At 48.1% G+C, this 25250-nt stretch overlaps 1 protein-coding gene across 1 annotated transcript in view; it reads right to left on the reverse strand.

Annotated features, from left to right (window-relative positions):
- DNAAF4 (dynein axonemal assembly factor 4) overlaps nucleotides 1–25250 on the reverse strand; it is a 227169-nt gene that overhangs the window by 134507 nt on the left and 67412 nt on the right. Inside the window, exon 4 of the mRNA XM_078684603.1 lies at nucleotides 19599–19818. Within this exon, the coding sequence (XP_078540729.1) occupies nucleotides 19599–19818 (220 nt within the window). The remainder of the gene's footprint in view (nucleotides 1–19598; nucleotides 19819–25250) is intronic.

Below are 25250 nucleotides of genomic sequence, written 5' to 3' on the forward strand. Positions count from 1 at the left end.
GAGTACACTATGTACAAGCATTTTCGTCATATTCCAGTGACGATTTCACCTCGAAATCATCATTCTCGTTCTGAACCCTTGGCTTCCATTTTGTATACGGCAGCCATTTTGTGAGTTGCCCTTTACATAGGCTTATGATACAGCTAAATTCGATCCCAAAGGACACGTACACCTTAATTGACTTTCCTGTGACCTGGGCAAGTTGGAACCATTGCCCCAGGCCGAACCTGTTTGGTCAGTTCCTTTCCCAGTGACCGAATGAGATAGCATCAAGGCTCAACAGGCCATAAAACCTTTTCAGCACACACACACCCTGCCGAATCTTGCTCACACCAGTCCCTGCTCTTTTCTCTCACTTGCTTTATGATGGGGAGGTGCCCGTTTTTATTGGGGGTCCACCGATATCTGATGAAATGTTGGGCCTTGCCGGATGATTTGTTGTGGGCTGGACGAACTGAAATATGGACATGTCATCATGACTCTGCTTTTCCTTTGTAACAAAGAATGTGAATAGTGTACTGTAAATTCGAAGAATGTTTGCCTAAAGCACAATATTTTGTATAAAAAGAGAAGCCTGACTTTGTAAGTTTGAGCAGTCTCCTGAGAATATACATCCCGTGTGTTGTACTTCTAGTACGCTTGTTACCTTGGTTGCAGCCAATAAAATCGATCCTTGACTTCACCTAGAAGACTCTGAGTTTCTGTGGTCTGAATCAGGAAAGAACCCGAGGTCTTTGGGTGTACCCTGGCACCGCTGGGTTACCGGTTCATTACCGGTTCTGAAAAACCCAGTACCTCAGTTGGCGCCCAACGTTTGGGGCGATACCAGCGATACCAGTCCAGCCAGAGGTTCGTGAGGAGCTTCGTGTGAAAATTCTGGAGGACGGCCAATCACTTCATCGACCCCTGCATGTCGACGTGGTCCGAAGGTCTTTGCTGCGAGGTTCCCCTCTTCCCGACGGCTACGAAGGACTGCTGCCCTGGCTATCGCCCTGATTTGGACCCTTGAAGTTTGGTAGAGCGAAACACTAAGACGAGTCTTCTGGTGACGTCATCGATATCTCAGTTAAGTATAAGTGGAGCGTCTCCCAGTCCTTAGTTGGTTTTGATTTGGAACTTGCAAGTGCCAAAGCCGAAGGACTCGTGTATTCACGAGAAATATCGTAATCGATAAACCTTTGAAGTTTGGAGCTAGACTAGAGAGCGAAGATGCCTGGTCTTAGACTTGGAAATTTGTTTTGTCTTGGTTGTAATAATAGGGACTCCCGACTGGAGGACTCATGTCCGGTTCCTCCGGTTGGAACTCCAACTTATGAATTATATGTAAAACATGGAGTAGGGCCCATCACATACAATGAAGTGTGGATCAAATACACCAGAAAAGATGGTGTTTTAAAATGGCCCCAATATGGTAGCTTTGACACAGAAATTTTAGACAATCTCGAAGTTAAACTTTTCAAAAAGAAAGCCCAGCCGGCGATGTTTGACTCTTTCCGCCTATGGCGTAAGGAAGCCAAACAGAAGGAAATTAAATTAGCGAAGAAAAATAAGAGAGAAGGGGGAATTTCGATAATGCAAGCTGCTATGCAGTTTAAAGACAATGAAGAAAAACAGATGAGTGAGCAGTTGCACAGGCAACGTAAAATGGTAATAGATAAATGCTATCCAGTTTTGCCACCTCCTCAGCAAGATGCAGCAAAAGGGCTTGAAAAAGATCCCTTAATGTCGGATTTATTAAGTTCGCCACCCCCCTATGCGCAAAATGCCACGGCACCTCCGCAACCTTTAGTTGTGTAACCTGTGCCTCCTGTTCCTCCACAGCACCCACCAGCTGTTCTTCAGCTGGCTCCTGCTCCTTTGGTGCAGCCTCCTCAAGGCCCACCGATCACATCTGTTTCACCTGTTCTTTCTACGACTTTGCCTAGTGCACCTTCTATTTCTCCTAATGATCCCTCTGCTATTGCTTCTGCCCCTGCCTTATCTCACCCTGTTTTTCCACCCGTTCTTCCTTCAGTTTCTCCTTCCGTTCAGCAGAGAATGGCCAACACTGTTACTAATCTTTTCTCACCTCTTTTCGGGTCGCCTACTACGACCCCTAACATGGAACGAAGACAGTTGCGAAGTCAACTGCCTGACTATCAAGAGAGAGATTCACTGAATCTTTTAGCGCATAAATGGGTTATGGACACTGTAAGGTATGATGTAGAGTCTGTCATGGAAGTCTTCCGTCAATGGGAAGCACCGACGCAGAGATATGTTTTTGAACAAATGTGTGTTTTCCTCTGTGAGGATTTGGAAGACAATGATCTGGAATACAACCCGCCCAAGTTGTGTCGTGTACGGTTCGAGTTTGGAGAGGGAATGATCGTAGGTCCAGATGTCGAGAGAGCGGTTGAGACATTGTTGTCATTTCGGAGTAAGGGGGGCAGTTCTCAGTCGTCATTTGAGCATGGCACATCCGGTAGGAAAAAGGCGCAACAGTACCCCATGAGAGAGGTTCCCCCACAATGGAGAGAGGGTGACGCAAATGCTCACCCACCTATTCTGCCACACTTTCAGCGGGTGTGGGTACATGTCCCATGGAGGCGAGCTGAAGTTTTAGCCCTTAAACAGACATTACCTGATCCCCGTAAAAATCCCGCAGGATATTACAAAGAGTTGTCACAGACTGCAGGGTCATGTATCATGAATTTAGCCGATATCGATATGTTATTTGGGAATGTTGTTCCACAGCCTTTATGGGGTAAGATTCGTCATACAGATCATGATCAGGAGTTAGGTGACTCATGGGCTAATATTGCTGCTGCAGATGCCAGACAAGTTGGTGGTGCTAAGCCTGAGCCTTTAGTAGCCGAACTTCCTGGTAAAATAATTGATTACATGAAAACGATAATGCCAGCAATACGTGTAAATTGGGATAAGTTGTCTGCATGTAAGCAGAAGAAAGATGAAACAGTGTCAGATTTCTTCACCAGGTTTGAAGAAACATTTTTCGACCACAGTGGTCAAGATATGAGTACAGAAGGTGGTCAGCGTTTTTTCGTCGATAAATTTGTGCACAATCTGCTTCCAGAGTTGTGTAAAAAGTTAAAAGACCCAGAAAGTTCTTGGGCAGTTTCCTCCTCAGCACAGATATTGGCTACTGCACAGTATTACGAAAATCGAAAATCGAGACAAAGACGAGAAAGATAGAGCAGAAAAGAAAACTAAAGAGTTGAAAACGAAGGTTTTGTTACAGCAAGCATATCCGCCACGTGGTGGTGGTGGCCAGAATAGTGGTGGTCAAAATAATAGTGGTCAGAATAACCATCAGAATAATTATCAGCAGCCTCAACAGTACCAGAGGAACTCGCAAAGAGTCGAGTATACTCAACCACGTGTCCCTGTAGGCCCCAATCAGTGTTCATATTGCAAGGAAGAGGGTCATTTCAAGTATAGTTGTCCTATTTTATTACAGCGTGCAAATGGTGCTTCTGGTGTAAGAGATCGAGGTGTTCAACAAGCGTCTAGAGGTAGAGGACGTGGAAATTTCCCCCAGAACACACAGTCTCTTCCACCTCAAAATTCGATGAATAGGTTTGATCAGCAGAATAACGCATCTGGTAGGACAGCTCAGTACTATACTGATGATTACTATACAGAAGATGAGCATTGGGAAGGTAATGATTGCTAGGACAGCCATAGACAAAGAGAGGGAGTTGTTTCAGTTCCAGTAGATCAGAGTGGACCTTACGTTGAGGTGATTACATCAGGTGTGTCAGAGCCTTTTCTGTTGGATACTGGTGCTACAAAGAGTTCTATTATGCACTCCAAACTCCCTGGCGCACCTTTGTCTGGCGAAATGAATGTTTCTGTAGGTTTTTCTGCCGCCCCAGTTAGAAATCCGATTTCTGACCCTTTGTCTCTTTCTGTTGGTCCTTGTGAATTCGAAGCACCCCTTATTCTGACAACAGGTTGTGGTGAAAATTTGTTAGGATTAGATTTGCTAAAAAGATTGCATGCGACTTTGTACTGTTCTCCTTCTGGAGTACAACTTACACTGGGTAAGAAAGTGGTTTCTCCAATGTATTTGTCGAGAGACAAACTTCCAACAGAATTGTCATCTCTCCCTAATATTCTTTGGGCTACTGGTCCTAATGATGTAGGTCTTTTGGAAATACCACCATATGTTGTAACATTGAAAGCCAATGTTAGAATGCCACGAATTCCCCAATATAGAATTTCTAGTGAAGGTGAAAAAGCTTTGCTAGCGATCGTTTACGAACTGATTGAAAAAGATGTGATTGAAGAGACAAGAGGCAACGTTTGCAATAGCCCTGTTCTGCCTGTTTTAAAACGAACTGATCCCTCTCAGCCACCTGTGTACAGATTTGTGATTGATCTTAGAGAGGTGAATAAAATAGTTGTGCCACAATTTCCAGTTGTCCCCGACATTACTGCCCTCTTGACCATGATTCCAGCTTCTGCCACCTGGTTTTCGGTGATTGACTTGAAGAATGCTTTCTTCAGCATCCCGATTGCTGAGGAGAGCAGGGATATTTTTTCCTTCAGTTTAGGAGGACGCAGTTTCCGGTTTAAACGCGCTCCTCAGGGCTACTGTGAAAGTCCATCAATATATAGTCAAGCTCTAAAGACACAGCTTGATACGATTGTTTTACCTGAAGGTGCTACTCTTGTACAGTACGTTGATGATTTGCTTGTTGCTGCAGATACTGAGGAAATATGTAAGAAAGCCACGTTGTCTTTGTTGCGTCATCTGTGTGATTTGCATCACAAAGTGTCACTTTCCAAATTACAATATTGCCGACAAGAAGTGACCTACTTAGGTCATCTCTTATCGAAGGAGGGAAGGAAACTGACCCCAGAAAGAATTCAGGCAATAGCGAAATTGAGTGTGCCAAGAACACAGAGAGAAGTGCGTGCTTTCTTGGGCATTACATTGTACTGTAGACAGTGGATTCCAAATTTTTCGTTATTAGCCAAACCTTTGGTGGCATTAACGTGTAAAGATACATCCAATTCCATTCTTTGGTCTGAAGAGTGTCAGAAAAGTTTCTCTGAATTGCGCACAGCATTATGTTCGGCTCCTGTGTTGGGTACCCCCAACTACAGTAAGCCCTTTACATTGTATGTCCATGAGAAGGAAGGTTGTGTGTTGTCAGTGTTGACTCAGTTGTTTGGGGACAAACAGCGTCCATGTGCATATTTTTCGTCGACTTTGGATCCAGTAGCTAGAGCGTTGCCAAGTAGTTTAAGAGCCACAGCGGCAGCAGCTGTTTCTATTCGACAGTCTGCTGGTCAGGTAATGAACAATACGCTAGTCGTGATGGTCCCACATGCAGTAGACACGTTGTTAAATAGAACCAAGACACAGCACTTAACTAGTGCTCGATTGTCAGGTTACGAATTAACATTGTTAGCTGGTCATGTGCACATAAAAAGGTGCAACACTTTAAACCCAGCTACGTTGTTGCCAATTGTAGAGGAACTAGATGTTTCTGAACAGCATGACTGTTATCTTAGAACAGAAGAAGAAACGAAAGGGAGAGTAGATCTCTACGATACTCCTCTTGCTGAATGTGATGGTACATTGTGGGTGGATGGTTCATGCTTCAAGCTTCCGAATGGTGACACGACTGCAGCATATGCTGTCACGACTTTGCATACAATTGTTGAAGCTGCACGTATTCCACATAATTCAGCTCAAGCAGCAGAATTGATTGCACTTACAAGAGCATGTGTGTTGTCTAAAGGAATGAAAGTGACTATCTCTACCGACAGTCAGTATGCATTTGGTGTGGCTCACAGTTTTGGACGATTGTGGAAAGAACGTGGGTTCCTGACTTCGCATGGAGCTAAGATTCAGCATGGTCAGTTGGTGAATGAGCTTCTTGAATCACTGACCTTGCCTCTGCAAGTGGCGATTGTGAAATGTAGTGCTCACAAGAAGGTGACTGATGATGTTGGTCGTGGAAATGCATTTGCTGAAGAAATCGCGAAAGAAACTGCAAGGAATGTGATGAGCCGAATGTATGTTGCAGGCCCTGCAAGATGGGTTGGTGATGTTGGAATGTGTGAGGACACGATAGAGAGTGTGAAGTCTATTCAAGCTGAGGCTACAGAGAAAGAGTTGAACATGTGGAGAGAAAGTACGGGTAGAATGGATGCAAATGGTTGTTGGATTGAATTGTCAGAGCATCAGAGATGGTTGTTACCCGATGCATATGTGCTTGCAGTGGTTACAATGGCTCATGGAATGGCTCATATCAGCGTGAAAGGGATTTGCAAGTTGTTGGCTCCAGTATGGCAAAATTCCCAAGTGTGCAGAGAATGTCGTCAAGAATTGCAAGGTGTGTCTGAAACACAATCCTGGTAGGGGAACCCCAACTCCAGCTGGTCATTTTGCACCTCCTACGTATCCGTTTGAGGTTTTGCAGCTAGATTTCATTCACATGGAGAGGTGCAACAATTTAAAATACGTACTCGTTGTTGTTTGTGCCTTCTCAAGATGGGTAGAAGCATATCCCCTAAAAGACAACACTGCCTTATCCACAGCTAAAGCCCTTGTGAAAGAGTACTTCCCCAGGTTTGGAATGCCTAGAATGGTCTGGAGTGATAATGGAAGTGAATTTGTGGGTCGTGTGATGAAGAGAGTGTGTGAAGGGCTAGGTATCCAACAAAAGTTCCACGCTGCAAATCACCCCCAATCAGCTGGATTAGTAGAATGTTACAATGGCACGCTTAAGTTAAAACTGGCCAAAATTCAAGCGAGCATGGGTCTTAAATGGCCTTAGCACTCCTGTCCACCAGAATGACTGTGCATTCGCGAGTGAAACTTAGTCCCTATGAGATAGTTTTTGGCCACCCGGCCAATATATGGGGAGTGCCTAGACCCACCAAGTTCAGCGAGATCGAACACCCTGTTTTGCTTGATTATCTGTATGAATTGACGGCTAAATTGCGTGTTTTGCATCAACAGGTTCACGACACCCTGCCTCCGGTCTCGGAGACTCCAGGTCACGCAATCGACCCTGGTTCCTGGGTCCTTGTCAAGAACTTCCAGAGAACCAAAAACGACCAGCCCAGGTGGACCGGACCGCACCTCGTCCTTCTTTCCACAAGATCAGCTGTTCGAGTGGAGGGGAAGGCAAACTGGATCAACGGGGTCCATTGTAAAAGGGTACCCCTACCTCTGCCGTATGACCAGTGGGTCCAGAAGGGTGTCGCTGACTCAGAAACTGAAACTGTACCCCGCTTTCTGCCCTTCAGTGATGCACGAGTAAAAGGAACATTTACTGAACAAGAGAGCGAGAACATTCTGCAACCAGCTGTATCACCGTCAATTCCATTGAACACTACAGAGCCTGAACTCCTATTTCAGGATCAGACAGTACCCGGGAAAAAGCGCTATAATTTGAGGCCAAGACCTATGGACAAATAAACAAAACCTTTTTTTCACCTCCAAGTACTATTTTTGAAAGTGCAGCTCTCCCATCTGAGAAACTTGCTCATTTTTGTTTTTTGAACCGCCATCCGGGTTCCGCTGCTAGGGCCGCGATTGCCCAAAGTCTTTGGGGTGCAGCTGACGACGTTAGGTCGGCAGTTCTGGTTGGTCTAAGGGAGTTGCCCTGGACTGACAGAAGCATTCCTTAGCAGAATCAACCTCCCATCGCGGGCAGCACTTTAGAGAGGATGGAGTTTCTCGAGATGGAGAGACCCGCCAAGGAAATGAACTTTAAACAGAAGATTTGTAAAATTATGACAAGGAAAAGCTTTTTGATATTGTGCATTTTCATGCTATTCAGTGTGATGATATTTTTAATGAGTTATGTGTTATTCTCTTTTCGAGTAACATTTGCACCCACTACATCGCCCATACCTCCTCCTTCTACTGTTTCCCCACACTCTTTTCAACCCCTTCCTGAACACGAATCAGCTAGGAGATTAGACTTTATTAATAACTCCTTTGTTCAGCTCTTGCACCAACACCAACTTGTAATGAACACAACTAACTGTTGGGTGTGTGGTCTTATGCCTCACACAACGGATAAAGGTATCCCTTATCTGGTCCTGCCTTTCAGCCACAATGGTTCTGTGTGGGCATACAGAACAATGTTCATATACGCACATGAAGTCTACCCCCTACGTTCTGTAACAGACAATCCTAAAAATAGTGCTCTAGTTAAGGGTATAGTAGACATGATTAAGGAAGGTATTTCTTATGAGACTATCCCGAGAGATGAGACACTAGTATACATAGGATGGAACATAACCGGATATGGAGCTACTCTGAGTGAGAAACAGCAAGCTAAGAGATCTTCCCCGATTTGGATTGTACCCCATCAGGGTCATCTGTGTCTGCAAGGTAATGGCACGAATACCAGAGCTCAGTTAGGGAAGAGTATCTGCACTAAAACGTATGTTTTTGCAGCCCAGACTTCCCCTTCGTTTTTAGCAGCTAAGGGTACCTATTTCATCTGCCATGATAGAGCCTATACATGGTTGCCCCCTGACTTTTCGGGCTCATGTTTTGTTTCATTCTTGTTGCCTCCCACCTACACAGCAGCGGCAGATTACCACAAGACAAGGGTAGTTAGAGGTGTCTTGAGTGAAGAAGACACTGCAGGTCAAGAATTTGGGGACTTTGCAAAGGGTTTTCTGCCGTTCTGGGGATCCATGGCTAACAGCAGGAACATAAGGCAATTGACAAGGGTGGTTGGGTCCACCGTAATAGAAACTGCTGGTGCCCTTAGTAACTTGACTGCTGAGCTCCAGTCGGATCGACTTATGACCCTTCAGAACAGGGTCGCTTTAGATGTCATACTTGCAGACCGAGGTGGGGTATGTAGATTGATCCAATCGAGTTGCTGTGTTTTCATCCCAGATAACGCTCCAACAGTGTACCAGGCCATCTCTAAACTGCATAAGATTTCCGAATCTATTCATGTGGATAAAGGGGATTGGTCATTAATGGGATGGTTCTGGGAACTGATATCCGGTTGGGGATGGAAAATTCTGATGGTCATTGGGATGGTCTTAGCCATTCTTTTCCTGTTCTGTCTGTGCGTGCAGTGTGCTCCTGCAATATGTGGCCTCTGTGCTGCATCATGTGTAAGGAAACCTGTATCAAGAGACGAGCTAAGTACTAGAATGATGTTACAGCAACATCTCAATGACTTTAGGAATATAGACCTGGACTCAGATTAGCATGAGATTAGGTTAAATTGCCTATGTAAGGGCAAATGGAGGGTTTGTGGTTCTGAAAATTCTGGACTTGAGAATAAAACTTCGTCGTAACATGACGAATTTAGTATCAAAAGACCGAAAATGACGAGTACACTATGTACAAGCATTTTCGTCATATTCCAGTGACGATTTCACCTCGAAATCATCATTCTCGTTCTGAACCCTTGGCTTCCATTTTGTATACGGCAGCCATTTTGTGAGTTGCCCTTTACATAGGCTTATGATACAGCTAAATTCGATCCCAAAAGACACGTACACCTTAATTGACTTTCCTGTGACCTGGGCAAGTTGGAACCATTGCCCCAGGCCGAACCTGTTTGGTCAGTTCCTCTCCCAGTGGCCGAATGAGATAGCATCAAGGCTCAACAGGCCATAAAACCTTTTCAGCACACACACACCCTGCCGAATCTTGCTCACACCTGTCCCTGCTCTTTTCTCTCACTTGCTTTATGATGGGGAGGTGCCCGTTTTTATTGGGGGTCCACCGATATCTGATGAGATGTTGGGCCTTGCCGGATGATTTGTTGTGGGCTGGAAGAACTGAAATATGGACATGTCATCATGACTCTGCTTTTCCTTTGTAACAAAGAATGTGAATAGTGTACTGTAAATTCGAAGAATGTTTGCCTAAAGCACAATATTTTGTATAAAAAGAGAAGCCTGACTTTGTAAGTTTGAGCAGTCTCCTGAGATTATACTTCTAGGACGCTTGTTACCTTGGTTGCAGCCAATAAAATCGATCCTTGACTTCACCTAGAAGACTCTGAGTTTCTGTGGTCTGAATCAGGAAAGAACCCGGGGTCTTTGGGTGTACCCTGGCACGCTGGGTTACATGTTCATTACCGGTTCTGAAAAACCCAGTACCTCACATCAGGTAGACAGGGGAGTGTCAGGGTTGTCGTTGTGTGATTAATAATGGCACGTTGTATATGGTCAACTACGTCCGCACGCTGCAAAAGGGTGTCCTGAAGGCGCCACTGTCGTTTTTGCTGTTGGATAGTGTTAGATTTGGGGGTCTCTAGTCGGCACAGGTAGGTACTTGTGACAAATAGGGACACTTGCCTCTAGTCAGGATAAGGGGATTACTTCTAAAATAACCCCTGCTCACCCCCTTGGTAGCTTGGCACGAGCAGCAAGGCTTTATCTCAGAGACGTTGTGTGTTAAGCATTTGTGACCACATACAGTAACCCAGTGACAACACTACAAATGGACACCACACAGGTTTTATACCAAAAATAAGTAGACTTTCTATAGAGTTACCACAAGACCATAAATGACAAAAATACACAATACTATTACTTTAAGATGGTAGAATTAAGCTTAGTTTAGTTCAGTTCTTAGATGCGACACCCTGAGTCAATGTACCTTAGGTTGCGTTGTGCTTCCACAACAAGCAATGTCGCAGCGATGGTAAATGCGGCAAAGTTCAGATACAAAGAAATAAAGACGTGAAGATCTTCCAGATGCGGTACGTGTCTCGGGGATGCGAGAAGTTCTCGGTTCGATGCGTGGACTGCAGCGGCGACACCCTGACGATGCAACGGCAGCAGCTCCAGCGGCGACACTCTTCTCCCACGATGTGTGAAGCTTCCGCTCGATGAGACAACTACAGCGGCGTCATCTACAATGCAATGTGCTCTTGGTCGATGCGGTGCAGTGCGACAGTTCCAGCAGCGACAGCCTCCTTTGTAGTTGTGACGGCAGACTCAGCGAAGGCCACACGCTCCGATCTCATTGCGAGATTCTTCTCTTGATGCGGTGCAATGCGACAGCTACAGCGACGACACCCTCCTACGGAGTTGGGACGGCAACAGCTCCGACGGCGGCGCACTTCTCAGGGATGCCAGGTGCTCAGCGACGGCGACATGCTCCGACCTCGTTGCGAGATTCTTCTCTTGATGTGGTGCAATGCGACAGCTACAGCGGCTACACCCTCCTTCGGATGTGCGACAGCAGTAGCATCGACGGCGACATGCATCCTCTTAGTTGTGACACTCTTCTCCCACGATGTGTGAAGCTTCCGCTCGATGCGACAACTACAGCGGCGTCATCTACAATGCAATGTGCTCTTGGTCGATGCAGTGCAGCGCGACAGTTCCAGCGGCGACACCCTCCTTCGGAGTTGCGACGGCAGGCACGGCGACACACTTCTTCTTGTTGAGTCGCGCTTCCAGCTCCTTGCAACACGCAGTTCCTCAGAAGGAAAACAGAAGCAGGCACTTCCAAAAGAACTCTGGGGAGCTGGGACTTGAAGTCTGTTGTCCCTGAGACTTCAGCAGGAGGCAAGCTCTTTTCCAAGCCCTTGGAGATCCTTCACAAGTTGAAAGCAAAGTACACAAAGTTCCTTTCTCCTTCCTTTGGCAGTAAGGCAACCACTGCAGGCCAATCCCCCAAGCAGCACTTCAGCTTGGGAATAGTCTCTCCTCAGTTTCTTCAGGTTCCTCTCCTCAGTAAAGGTTTCTTCTTGTAGTCCAAAAGTGATCTAATTTCTTGGGATCAGGGACCCAATATTTATACCCCAAAATCCTTTGTTCTCTGAGGGGAGAGGGGCCTTTGCCCAGTCCAAACTAGTTCTGAAGCACTCTGTTTACCAGACTTCTCCTTTCCTTTCACAGTGCAGGGCAGGCACATCAGATGCCCCACAGGAGGTGGTGCCAGCATTGTGGAAGGCAAGCACAGTCCTGGAGCACTTTGTTTACAGGACTCCTTCTCTTCTTTCAGTGTGCAGGGCAGAGACATCAGCCGCTCCCCACGGGGTGGAGCCAGCATTGTGGAAGGCAGGCACAGCCCTATTCAAGGTTCAGGTGCAACTCCTCCCTCCCATCTAGATGCAGATCTCTCTATTCACCACTGGGTGACTCATCCTGTCTCTTGGAATCCCCCAGCTCTGTCACTCACAAAACCAGACAAAGGAATACACAACCTAGCAGAGGCAGGTTTGAATGGTTAGACAAGCACATACCTACTTTCTAAAAGTGGTATTTGCAAACACAGAATGTTAAAACCAACGTCACTAAAAGATTTATGTTATCATTCGGAGTTCAGGCACACTAAACTAAAATTTCTACCATGTTCTCTGAGACAGTTAGGATTATAAAATGTAATAACTAACAGCCCATTCTGGCCTATGGAGAACAGGTAGCCTTGCAATAGTGAAAAACTAAAATGGCTGTAATTCACGATTAGGACATGCCACACACATCCGGGCTTGTCCTACTTTATACTTACAATGCACCCTGCCCTTGGGCCTACCATAGGGGTGACTGATATGAAGAAAAGGGAAGGTTTAGGGACTGGCAAGTGGGTGCACTTGCCCAGTCAGCATGATAATACCACACTGCACGCAGGTTCTGCAATGGCAGACCTTAGACACATTTTACAAGGCTGCTTCTGTGGGTCGCACAACCAGTGCTGCAGGCCCACCAGCAGCATTTGCATTTACATGCCCTGGGCACACTCAGTGCACTGTACTAGGGTCTGACAAGTAAACCAAATAGCTAAACATGGAACCACTGATTAATACATCAATTTACCATAGGGAGCACTTGCACTGATTCATGTATAAAAAGGAAAACACCTTTTTTGAATAATAGGATTAGAGGTTGAATTCCTCTGGTGCATAGGGGATTTCCTTAAAGTGTACCACTCAGAGTAAGGAGTGTACACTTTCACTGATTGGCAGTGGCACAATGCCCAAAGCATCTAACACCAGCAAAAATACATGAGGCAACAGAATAAAAATGGATGGGAGACCCACGCCAATGGTGCCAGGTCTAACAGATAGGTGGTAGGGATAGAATGGCCAATAATGGTGCTTGGGCGGACAACGATGCCACTAGGATTTCTACATCGGACGTGATGTCGCGGAGCGCCACAGAGCCTATAAGGTAGTCAAGTCTCGCGTAGGTTTTATGGGCACTAGAGTAGAAGGAGTATTCCCTGAGATGCGGGTGGTAACACCTCCAGATGTCCACCAGTCCCAGGTTATCCAATCGGTCCAACCCTGCAGGAGAGAGTGCTCCAACCTGACCTATGCGTTGGGCCGATCTATCCAGGGTGTTATAAAATACTAAGTTGAGGTCGCCCCCAAGAGGATCTATCGCGGTAGCCTCGGTCAGAGCCTCGTGTAAAAATCTTTCTTGCCCCTCTTTGGGTGCGTATAAGGAACCGATGACTAGTGTGTGTCCCCCAACTGTAAAATGGTAGGAAAGCAACCTGCCCCTAATTTCTGCCACCTTTTGCACCACCTTCACCTTAAATGTCTGAGAGACTGAGATCGCCACCCCTGCCATCTTAGACAACCTAGACGAGAAACATTGTGTGGGGAACATGCGGGACCTAAGTCGGTGACAATCCTTCGGAGGCAGGTGTGTCTCCTGTAGGAGGCAGATTTCCGCTCCGGTGCTCTCTAAGTACAAGAGGATTGCCCCACGTTTGACGGGGTTATTGAGCCCTCTCACGTTAAGCGTGAGAATTTTGAGATTAGTAAGAGACATCGAAAAGCCTAGGTGTGATGTACGCTGGTGGGTCCGAAATGGAATCCGAGTGCGCTGGCCATTGTGCGGGAGTAGAGTGCACCCGGTATACTGGCTTTGGGGTGCAGAGAGCAGTGGATGGGGGACCCAACAAACAAGAAAAAACCCCATGAAGAACTGGTGTAACAGGCACCCAAAAGGGTGGAAGTTCAAAGGTCAGACCATGATCCAGAGATGATCTGCAGAGGATCTTCGTGGGGGTCATAGTGTGGTCAATGTCATCTCCCTACCCCCCCCCCCCCCGCCGACCGCCGCCCTGTAGAAGGAGGGAAGGACATGCAACCCATACTGTGCTCACAAGATCTGTGTCTTTGCCAGTGTCTCCGGTAGGGCGTCCAGCACTGCCTGCTCCCCCTTCGTGATGTCCACTGGATCAGGTAGTTTGATGCGGCGTCTGGGCCCTGCTGCCGCCAACATGGTTGTGTATCTCCAGCCCCTGGGGTGGGCCGACAGTCTCCATCGTCTTCCTATGGGATATCCACTCCCAGCAGCTGGCTTGCTTCAGAGAGAGAGTGAGGCTGATAGAGCTTGTTGTCTAATTGGAAGATAAGTCGGAACGGGTGTCCCCAGGAGTATGAATTGTTTGAGTGCGGCAAGGTCCTGATAGAGAACTGGAGTCTGATCACGGAGGGTGATCGGGTGCATAGATCTGGCTTTGCGAATTATTTTCTCCTTTGTACGGAAGTCTTGGACACAAACCAATATGTCCGAAGGTGGGGCTTTATCCGAGCAGGGGGACCCATTCTGTTTGCTCGATCTATTTTGAGGTCCGTATCGAGAGGATAACCCAAGATGTGATTAAAAAGTCCTCTCACATAGGTGAAGATGTCGCCAGCCTCCTCCTTCGATCACACCCCTCTGTTTCTGATGTTGTGTCAGCTGGAACCTTTCTCCAAGTCTTCGAGGTGTGTTTGCAGATCCACCTGCTGATCATGGAATGAGAATGGCCTCCAGTTCGGTATCCCTGTTATCGCCCTTGTCTTCCAGGGCTGCAACTCGCACCCCCTTGTCGCCCATGTCTCTACGAATGTCCTTGATTTCCGAGGTGAGGTCATGTTTGACAGTTTGCAGGACCTTTTGCAATGTCGTGAATATGGATTCAAGGAAGGTCTGCGTCACTGGCTCCTCTTCGTCCATCGTGGTAGGTTCGCCCGATGGTGGGGGTCCCGTCACAACTCCACCCTGAGGGCGTGCAAACAGGTCCTTGATGGTTTTATCCTTCTTCCCTCGGGTAGACGACATAGTCTGTTCCAGTAGAGCAAGACGAACACAATCCTGTCAAGGCAGAGAAAGACCCAGAGGCCGGGGCCGCAGGTGCGGGGAACTCCGTGTGCAGTTTACTAGGAGTCCGACCTACCGCAACCAGTTCACTCTAACTGCACATCAGCCCCTCGGTTGGCCACAGCCCTAGGAAGCCCCAAGTCCCGGTCGGGGTTGTGGCAGTCTCTGCGCGACCAGAACAGGGAATACGGGGCGCCTCCCTCGACTGGCTGGGCCGACCACCAGTATCTCCTTCCTCGTGCCAGCTGACACCTGATATTGCCCCAGTCCAGGAGCTATGAAACCTCTCTCTGGGTGTGTCAGAGGGGACGGATTGTGATGTAGCGATCCAGGTTGCTGCTGCGCAACTCCCGTTGCGTCAGTTTATCCAGGCCTGCAGGCCAGATGCTCGATGGCCAGGCCGGGTCCCGGAAAGAGACTGCCGGCGAGCGTGTGCAGGAGTATCAGGCCAGGACCAGGGCTAACGGTGCACCCACAAGCTGCACCCGGGCCTAGCCGGGCCGCTCTGTAGGGCGCCGGGCCCAACCCTTGGCGGCCACCTCTAATGGTGGCCATGCTCGTGCTCTTCCGGCTGCAGGTGCTGACCCCCTCGAGCCCAAGCCGCTTCATCAATGGTGCCAGGCGGTGTTAGGACGTGCGCCGGTGCCAGGGGTGCTCTCCAGGAGATCCAGCTCGGGCGGTGCGGTGCCGACTGTGTGCTGGCTCGTCGCACCGTGCGCCCATATACTAAGGAGCACCCAGGCCACCTCTCAGACTCTATGCCAGTGCGTGCTGGCCTGTGGCCCCCTTTCTCCCGAGTATGAGCTTCTCCGCTGCTTGACTCTCCAGGGCCGCTGGGTAAGGAGACACTCCAGGCACATGGAATTTCACCTCCGGGCTTCCCGGTAGGCCTGCAGCATAGCCGGGACTGGCCCCCAGCTCCCCATCTTTGCTGTTCCAACAGGGTTGGGACCCGGATGCCACCCCATCACCTACTGACTGTGTCGCTGAGCGGGGGCGCTGCGGTCATCAGGGCCGCACCCTTTGTCGTTGCCTACAGTGCCGGGCTCAGCTCCGTTCTGCCAGCCAAGATGGCGGGTGGGCCTCCCGACCCACATCTGCAGTCGGGCCCCACTGCTGTGAGACCGCGTCTCCAAGCCTGGGTCCTTACCTCCCAGGGAAGCCTCCTCCGGTAGATAGCCGGAGTGTCCGCTCGGCTCGCTGTGGCCTATTCCCCGCCCCCGCAGGTCCTTCAGACTCGCTTCGCTGGCTACTCCGGAGGACGCCTCTGTCTGCCACGCCCAAGGGTCAGCGGCTCAGCCCAACGGCACGGGCTCCGCTCTAAAATCTCGGCACCTGCGGGCGACGGCTCCACACCTCCCGTTCCTGGAGACTGTGCTACAGCGGGGCACCTCCTCCTGATGTTCCCAAGGCTGATTTCGGCCAAAGGCCGGTGCTTTGCTCATCGGTGGGCAGGAAAGTCAGTGAGCCAAGTCTTATCTCGCCGCCATCTTGATCACGGCCAGACCATCAACTTTAAACAAAATGTACCAGAATGGACAACTCAGAGCAATAACCAGCTAAGTAGACTATGATCATAAAAAACTATCATAAAGGAACTTGCAGAGATGTTCAAGTTGCCAGCTTACTGAAAACCATAAACTGTGCACATCTCTCTCTCACACTTTTTCAACCATCTCACAGGATGACCGCACTTCGGTGCCCATCATGCATAACATGGAAACACTTTAAACACAAGATCAAAACAAAGACCACTAACTTCCAACCATACACCCTACAAGGTACGCAAGCACTTCAGAACCCCACATAGGGGCAATAAGCGCTATATAAATGCTGGAATACAATACAATAAAGTGAAGAGCATCAGGCTGAGAAGTAATCACTGTGGACCCACTTTTCCTTAAAATGGATGCCATTTACAAGCATTCTTTGCAGCGGCTCCCTAGACATCTCATATTCTAGTTTATTAACATGGCTGCCATACCAACATTGCTCACCACATTTACAAGTTATCGATTTGAACTAGGGCTGGAAATAGAAATAATTTACTCCAGAACTCATAAATGGGATTGTAACGCAGTTCTTGTTTGCCCCCCCCCCCCTTCCCCCGATCCCCTCAAACTACATTTTGAAATGCCCGTAAATCAATATTGAGAAAATTACAACCAGAACTGTATTTTAGGACATGGCCAGTAATTTTACGTAACTACAGGTCAAATGACCAAAAGCAGGTATTTGTTCTACTTTGAAGTATACACTTAAAGAATTCAGCAGGAAATTACTTCACAAGTATTTTAGGTGTCAATTGTTCTAGCAAAGACATCACTAAGAAAACATACCACAAAATGTAACCATGTCGGAGTAGCTTCTCAAAACGTACCTAATTACCCCGTAAATGGAAAGAAATTGGGGAGTGAGGGGGTGTTAAGTCTGGTAGTAAAGTCACAACTGCAAATCTAAATACGTGACTGTTATCGTCTCCTCTGGCACATACTAAAACTAGTAAAAACATAAGAGGGAAACGGACAACATGTCTAACTAGTCCAGTACCAGATACGGCACATACAGAGACCGCGCAGTCATATATAAATAACAAGTGTGCACAGCGTGCATTGCAGCACAGGCACTGACCGGAAGCACAAGGAGAAAACATATTCAGATTTTGTTTTCTGGTTAGTGTTTACCTGCAGAAATAATGTTTAGGAATAAAGATAATTAAAACAGTTTTTTTTTTGTCAAACATGTTTTACATTTAAACCAGAAAGTATTAAAACAAATAATTACAAGGGCTGTGGTTGAGTAGGAGCACAATCACTGTTCAATGCTATAGTGAAATGCGGGTTTGATGATGCAGTTTGTAGGAGTAAATGCTGACAACAGTCCCTCTGAGTCTCTCCCAGAAGTGTCAGGCAGCCGCGGTCCGTGCAGGTAACAGCAGTGTAGCCGGGTGGGGGTAGGAGGCGGGGTAATTTCAAGGGACGATGGCGAGGGGAAATTAAATAAATAATTAATGTTTCATCCGTATCATCCGTCGGAATCCCCACCAACCGCCCCCACCACCCCACTGCTGTTACCTGCACGGACCGCGACCGTGTCCACTTATACATGTTTTTACTGCACTGTTGGACAAAGGGACTAAATCACCACATGACAGCGGGGCGAACAACCCACCACCACACACGGTCTTTGGCTGTGCACAGCATGGGGCTGGCCAAGCCCTACACTCAACCTCTCATGGGTAACCAACCCCCACGCAGAACCCCACCCCACATTTTTCCCCATTTATTCACTTTCTTTTGTAGTACTGTGGTACTCCCATAGAACTGCAACCAAGCGTTACCCCCATGGTACTGCAGGACTGTGCACGTTTATTGCATGAAGTTGCACGGTCCTGCAGTATGCCGTCCCACATGAGTACCGTAGAAGAACTTTTTTTTTGGCCCCTGGGGGGCTGTGGGGCTCCAGACCAGATATATCTATTTTTTAACTCTTTAAGTCTACCCCAAGCACCTCCTTGAGGGCAAATTTCTAAAAAAAATGCTAAATGAATTTATGCCAAAATAACAAGCATGCTTCTCAGTTAAGTTCTAACTTCCGCCAAATTTGGTATAATTCTATTCAGCCGTTAATCTGTATCACTATCTCAAAAGTTTTTAGGAGCACTCTCCTTTTTCTAGGTCTCTGCATGACAAATCATTCTGAAACATGCCAAGGAGCACCTAAGGTTGATAAACCTTTTCTTGGAAAGTTTTGTCAAGATTTGTCAAACTGCATCAAATGTATTAGCAAAACAAAAAAATGATCTTCCTATGGAAACTGTGACCTTACTATAACTGCACAGTGGCAGCCACCAGTGTGTATTTTATATCTTTATTTGCATAGACATTGCATATAGATATAAACAGAACTTTCCTGAGGACACCCAGGTATTGTAAAATAACAGTAGAAACAGACTTTAGACATCCCTCCAAGGACACAATAATTGATTTTCTCTGTGCCTTGAGTTATCATTTAGTTTGCAGTTGACACCCCTATGTGGATGGCCAACGAACAAATGTCTACAAAGATGGCGTAATATATTACAAGTTTAATACTGGAATCTTTTTTATGTTTTGAATAAACAGAAGGATTGAAGAAAAAATTGAATGATTAATATACAACTGCAACTGAAGAAATTCCTTCTGATTGCAGACACTGATGTAATGTGGTTTAATAATTTGAAGTGAGTATATTTTGGGTAACAATATTGTACAAACAGTGACAGCTAGGACTATCTAATTAAGAGATAGGATAGCCACACCCAGATGAGACTATACTGGTGATAGAAGGTCCCAGTAGGTATAGTCATGTATGAAGGTGATTGTCTAGTTTCACTGGTGATGTTCAAACAGCAGCACCTATGTTCCTCACTTCAGTCTATGTTAATTGCACCATCCATTAAATAGGCTGTATACGCGTATTTATTTTTTTGTACTTCATTTGTTTGAAATGTCACAACGGCTACATAAGAAAATAAATTGAAAAAATAATTATACCTCTAGTTAGTGCAGTTCTGGATTTTGTAGTGTTAGCTTTATTTTTTGCTTGTGTTCTCCTTCTGTCCTCTTCTATCTGTTTCCTTTCTTTAAGAAGTTCCTGTTTTCTTTCTTCTTCTTCTATCCTTTTCTGCTCCTTCAACTTCTCTAGCTCCTCAGAGGCTTTTTTACACTCTGCTTCTTTTATGTCCTCTATTCTCTTCCTCTCAGATTCTTCAATCTGTAATATTTATAGTATGACAAAGATTATTCACAAGTTTGAAAAGCAATCACAAAAGAAAAACAATTCATACGACATGACGTAATATAATGCTCTGCAAAGATTTATACATGACTTTCATTGAAGATTAGATTTACTGAGGCCATATTTGATTTTAACTTATTATCCAGACTCAAGGGGCCTTAATGGGCTTCTTCTTCACGATTCAAATCAGTAAAATAAACCTTTTAGTCCAATGTCAATTAAGAAATGTGCTACCCCACTCACAGTATCGCATTTAGTTTATCCACAAGATCCAGCAATAAAAAGAACATAAAACTACCAATAACAATAGGCATTCCATTCATAAGAAATCCCAATGGATCAGTATTATTGAACAAACTGCGCCTCAGAACAATCACCTTGGCAATTTTTAGAAATAGGTTCACAACAGAAGTAGTCTGGCACATTCCATCCATCTTCAGTAGTGGTCTTGTATGGGTACAACTACACCTTGGACAAGTCCAACCTACAACCAAATAATATAGCTTGAGGCCTGGAGGATAGGTGTACGGTGGGGGCAGTGGCAAACTGCGTACCGACATTACAGCAGCACAGCTCACCCAAACTGGGCTTCAGTGCGCCTGGTCGTTTCGTGACAATTAATAGAAATTGTGGGCTAACTCCCAGGTCAGGCTTCCGCAACCCTTCATTAACTGCAGTTAGCTACCTCAGACTAACAAGTGCTTTGATGCCTTTAGGGAGGGGCTTAGCAACGAAATCATCATATTTATCCAACAGCCTACCCGTCACTTATCTATGTGAATATATGTCTTTACCACGAATACAAATACTCCGCATGGCATTACCACGCGAATTTTACTTCGCAAGTGGCTTTACCACGCAGCTTTTTAGTACGCAGGTTCTAACATCGCATTTAAAAAACGTTACGTTCAGCAGCTCTTACTTCCATCCACCATGGAAATATGCGTGAAAACACGTCTACCAAAACTAAAAAAGGACTACAATTATTTTGACGTACACTGCCACGTCTTTGGTGCGGCTCTTTTCTTTTACTTTTTAATGACACTGTAGTGCGTTTTTTTAATGTATGTAGCCTGCTCGATTTTTGTTTTTTTTAATGGGGGGGAGACCCCCCCAACCCCCCCAACTCCCCCAACGTCACGCAGAACTTACAAGCAGGACGACCAAAAAGAATACCACTTGCGTGGTAAAGACGGTCGTGGAAGGCACCCGCGTTGAAGAGACGTTTGCGGGGTAAGTGGATCGTTGATAACGTCATGCGTGGAAAAGACTTTGTTGTAAATGATGTTTCCCATCTATGTTAGCAAGAGATGTTAGAGCACGTTTCTGTGCCACTATAAAATGATTGCTAGGACAAGCTTGTAGTCTTAGTTCAAGGCAAGTAAAATGTTCAAGCTCTTGACAGGGTTATATGCAGACCCCTTTGTAAGGCCTTGTATGAGAGCTAGGAAAACAGAGGCAGCATTAAATGGTGCATCCAATCAACCTCCCATGGTCTTAAGTGAAGACAGGAACACTTTGTTGTGGTGAGTGTTATTTCGCTGTTGTTGCCTCCCCATCTCCTTCCTCGCCCTAGTACTTCCAGATTTACCTCATGCACCTCCATTATCCACAACCTCCAAAGCTGTTTTTCTCTTTTTACCATACTGACCCCTGGACACTCCCATAGAAGCTCCCTTCTCCATAAGGATTCCTCTCTTTATGTCTGTGTAGTCCGATTCTACAACAATCTCCAGGCGTGAGGAGTTGCTTTAGCGCTCCTAAAAGCTCTTAACATCTAATAATTAGACTAAAGTTATTCTTTACGCTGTCGTTCCATTTCGGCCCTTGGGTGCTTCTTCAGCGGGCTGCGTCGGCCGCGCTCTCAAGGCAGTGCTGGGTTCAGTCAGCTGCTCTTTCATCGTGTGCAAGGAAGCCGCGTGTTTCTGAGGAGTGTGTGTGTCACAGTGTGAGGACCAACGCGTGCACTTGGCTCCGAGTTGAAACACGTTGCCTGGAGGCTCGCAGCCAGGTTCAAACAGGGGCAGCTTCCTAAGTGAGCACGTTGCTGTGCAGCAGTCTTATTTTTCATGAGGTTTTAAAATACACCTGTGGGGGGCGTGGCCAAGGCGGCAAGCATGGCGGACGCAGCTTGAGTGAGCTCCGTCCCGCCTGTGCATTATCCGCGCCATTTATCCTGCATATCCCCGACCTGCGGACTCCCAGACCAGACGCTTAGCTGCCGGTGGCGGAGGGGCGGCTCCGGTTGCGATTTGGGCACATACCGAGCACGCGATCCGACGCTGAGAGCCTGACAAGGTGGGGCCTGCGCGACGTGCTGAAGCCGGGACCTCGAGTTTCGAGAGGTCCGGCCGGAAGTGAGACGGCGACGGGGTCGGCCGCGAGGCCTGAGCTGGCTCCCCGGACCTACTGACCCCTACTTGGGACCGGAGGACTCGAGGGCTCCGAGGACACTGCGGAGGCAGCCTGGAGCTGGACCACAGACGGTTGTGAGGTGAGCTGGCGAGGGGAGACGAGCGCCACTGAGGAGGGGGGAGACACTCATCGCCACAGGCCGAACCCACTCGGCGGCCGAGTCGGACCGCGGGGGCCAGGGGTCCCCGGAGTGCTAGGGGGCTCTTGCCTTCGCCCCTTCTCCCGGGGGAACCCCCTTTCTTGCAGACTCCCCCCCCCTCTCTCCCCTCCCCCCCTGGTGGTGAACTACGCGACAGCAACTGTGGTGGACGGACCGTGGGTCTGCCCGGACTAGAGTGGGCTACTGCCAGGGGCTGAAGGCGAGCTGCAACCGGATCCCGGTCGCCCTCTAACGGCCGGACTTCCCCCCCTATTGGCCAAGGCTCTCGACGATCCTGTGGTGCAGGGCCTCCTTGGGGGTCTCCTATCCCTGGACTTGCGATCTGAGTTGAGGGCATACTCCTGTGGCTGCTACAAGGGGGCTGTGGTGCACTGCAGGAGGACGATTCCACAAGCAGCCACGCAGACATCCTTGGACACGTGCCTAATTTCCCTCTGAGGTCAGGACGCGGCGGGGATCAACTCACGGGGGTCCCTGGCCGGAGGGGAGGCTACCAGTGGCCGGAGGGTTCTTGGACGCCGGGCCCGCTCCTCATCATGACGCGGGGCGGCAACAGTGGAGGTACTACGAAGCAGGGCCCCATTGATAAATTTACGGGACCGAGCGGTGGAGCAGGAGCGTCCGGGGGCCAGCCTGGCCCAGAACCTGGCCCGGATAATGCGGCCCTGATGGCGGCGATCACGCAATCGAGGGACATGCTGGATGCAAAAATTGGGGCTGTTGGGGCCGATGTTACGCTGCTCCGCCAGGACCTACGAAATGCTGTGGCCAGAATCACGGAAACTGAAACCAGAATCACGGAGGTGGAGGATGACGTGGTCATTCTTAAGAAGAAGGTGGCCACTCTGGAGGGGCTACAGAAGGGCCTAGCGCTCAGGGCTGAGGACGCGGAAGGACGGGCCAGACGAAATAACCTGCGATTCGTGGGTCTGCCGGAAGACTGCGAGAAAGGCAACATGGAGGCATTCCTGACACAATGGCTGGAGGGGTGGCTCCCCCCAGACTCCCTTTCACGATGCTTCATTATTGAACGGGCGCACCGTGCGCTTCTCCCGAAACCACCGCTGGGAGCTCGCCCCCGTCCGGTCATCGCCAAACTGCTTAACTACCATGACGTGACACTATCCTCCGTCAGGCGCGAGCTAAGGAGCCCCTGATGTATGAGAATCACAGAGTCCTGATCTTTCCGGACTACACAAAACTGGTACAGCAACAGCGACAATCCTTCACTGCAGCGAAGGCTCGGCTACGAGAACTTAAAATCCAATACGCCCTGCTCTATCCGGCCCGCCTGCGTGTAGTGTTTCAGTCCAAGACACAGTTCTTCAACACTCCGGAGGAGGTCTTTGAATGGACAGATGAGACGGTCAGAGTTAAGGTGCATACCCCCCCGAGACGCAACTCCGATTCCTCCTCTGAGACGAGAACCTCGAGGACTCCCAGGAGATCGCGTAGCAGAAGTAACTGGAGGGCACGCTCTCAGAAGAACCGACCTCCCACAGATGGCGTGTCGGAAGGCAACGACGCAGCGGAGGCCCCGGCTCCGGAGCCATGATGATACTTAACGCCTTGAAGCTCTCTAATGGACGCCACCACGTGATTTGCTGCATGACAGCGGTGTGGGATGAGCTGTTGGTCGGGGGATGCCCATAAGTGGGCGGACATCACCCCGAGCACCAAAGTAGTTAGTCGGGTTACGGGTTAGTTGGGGTTGGGTGGGCAGTTGGTGGGGATCCATTGGCATAGAAGGTTGGGGGTCTCCCGTTGGGGGCTGAAGACTGTCTATACCGCGACAGATACTTCAATGTTACTGAGGTATAGGGAGGGGGGAGGGGGGGGAAGACAAAGTTGGGGACATAGAGGGGGTTGGAGAGTTGGTGGGGGTACATGGGATCGGGGGGCGGGGTGGGGGAGGGGGTTTGTGGGAGGTGGGATGGTTGTTTTCGGCACAGTACACGTTCAAGTCTGGTTGCTATCACTGGAGTTTGTGTGGCCTCGAGAGCTCAGGACTTCGATCTATTCACCTATAGATGGCGGGTGATACATATGAGACTAGTCCCCCACGGGCGTTGTTTCGAGTGGTGAGCTGGAACGTCCGTGGAATGCTTGACAAAATAAAGAGGGGTGCGGTATTGCGGTTGGGGAAGAGAGAAAGAGCGGATGTGCTCTTCTTGCAAGAAACTCACCTTCTGGGCAATAAAACACTTAGCTTACAACGCTATGGCTACCAACAAGTGTTCCACGCAGGCTTTGTGAGGGGGTCACGGGGAGTGGCGATTCTGATACATCACCGACTGGCCTACACACATGAGACGCAATGGGTGGATGCTCAAGGTAGATTTATATTTATTAAAGGAATGGTGGGAGATGAGCCGATGGTCTTTGGCAGTGTGTATGCCCCACCCCCACTGCAAGAAGCACTCATTGAGAAGTTGTTTGATGTCTGGGCTGCCATACCTAGTGTGATGTCTATAGTGGGCGGAGATTGGAATGATGTCATGGATGGACGCATGGATAGGTATAGATCAGATGGGGGGCCTATGACACACGTTCCCACTAAATTGAATGGTATGGTACGGGGGATGGGTTGGATCGATGCATGGCGATACCATCACCCACATAGCCGAGAATATACATACGTCTCAGCGGTGCACAAATCCTTCTCCAGACTTGATTGCTTGTTCGTTCCTAATAACTGGATGGGGAGAGTAGCCTCTTCGTCTATACTCCCGCGTGGCCTGTCGGATCACTCTCCAGTTGCAGTGGATGTGCATCTTGGTAAGACACGACAGCCATTTCGGTGGCGTTTGTCTACATGGCAGCTACAACAAGA

Source organism: Lissotriton helveticus, chromosome 3_2, assembly GCF_964261635.1.
Source record: "Lissotriton helveticus chromosome 3_2, aLisHel1.1, whole genome shotgun sequence".
Lineage (NCBI taxonomy): Eukaryota > Metazoa > Chordata > Amphibia > Caudata > Salamandridae > Lissotriton > Lissotriton helveticus.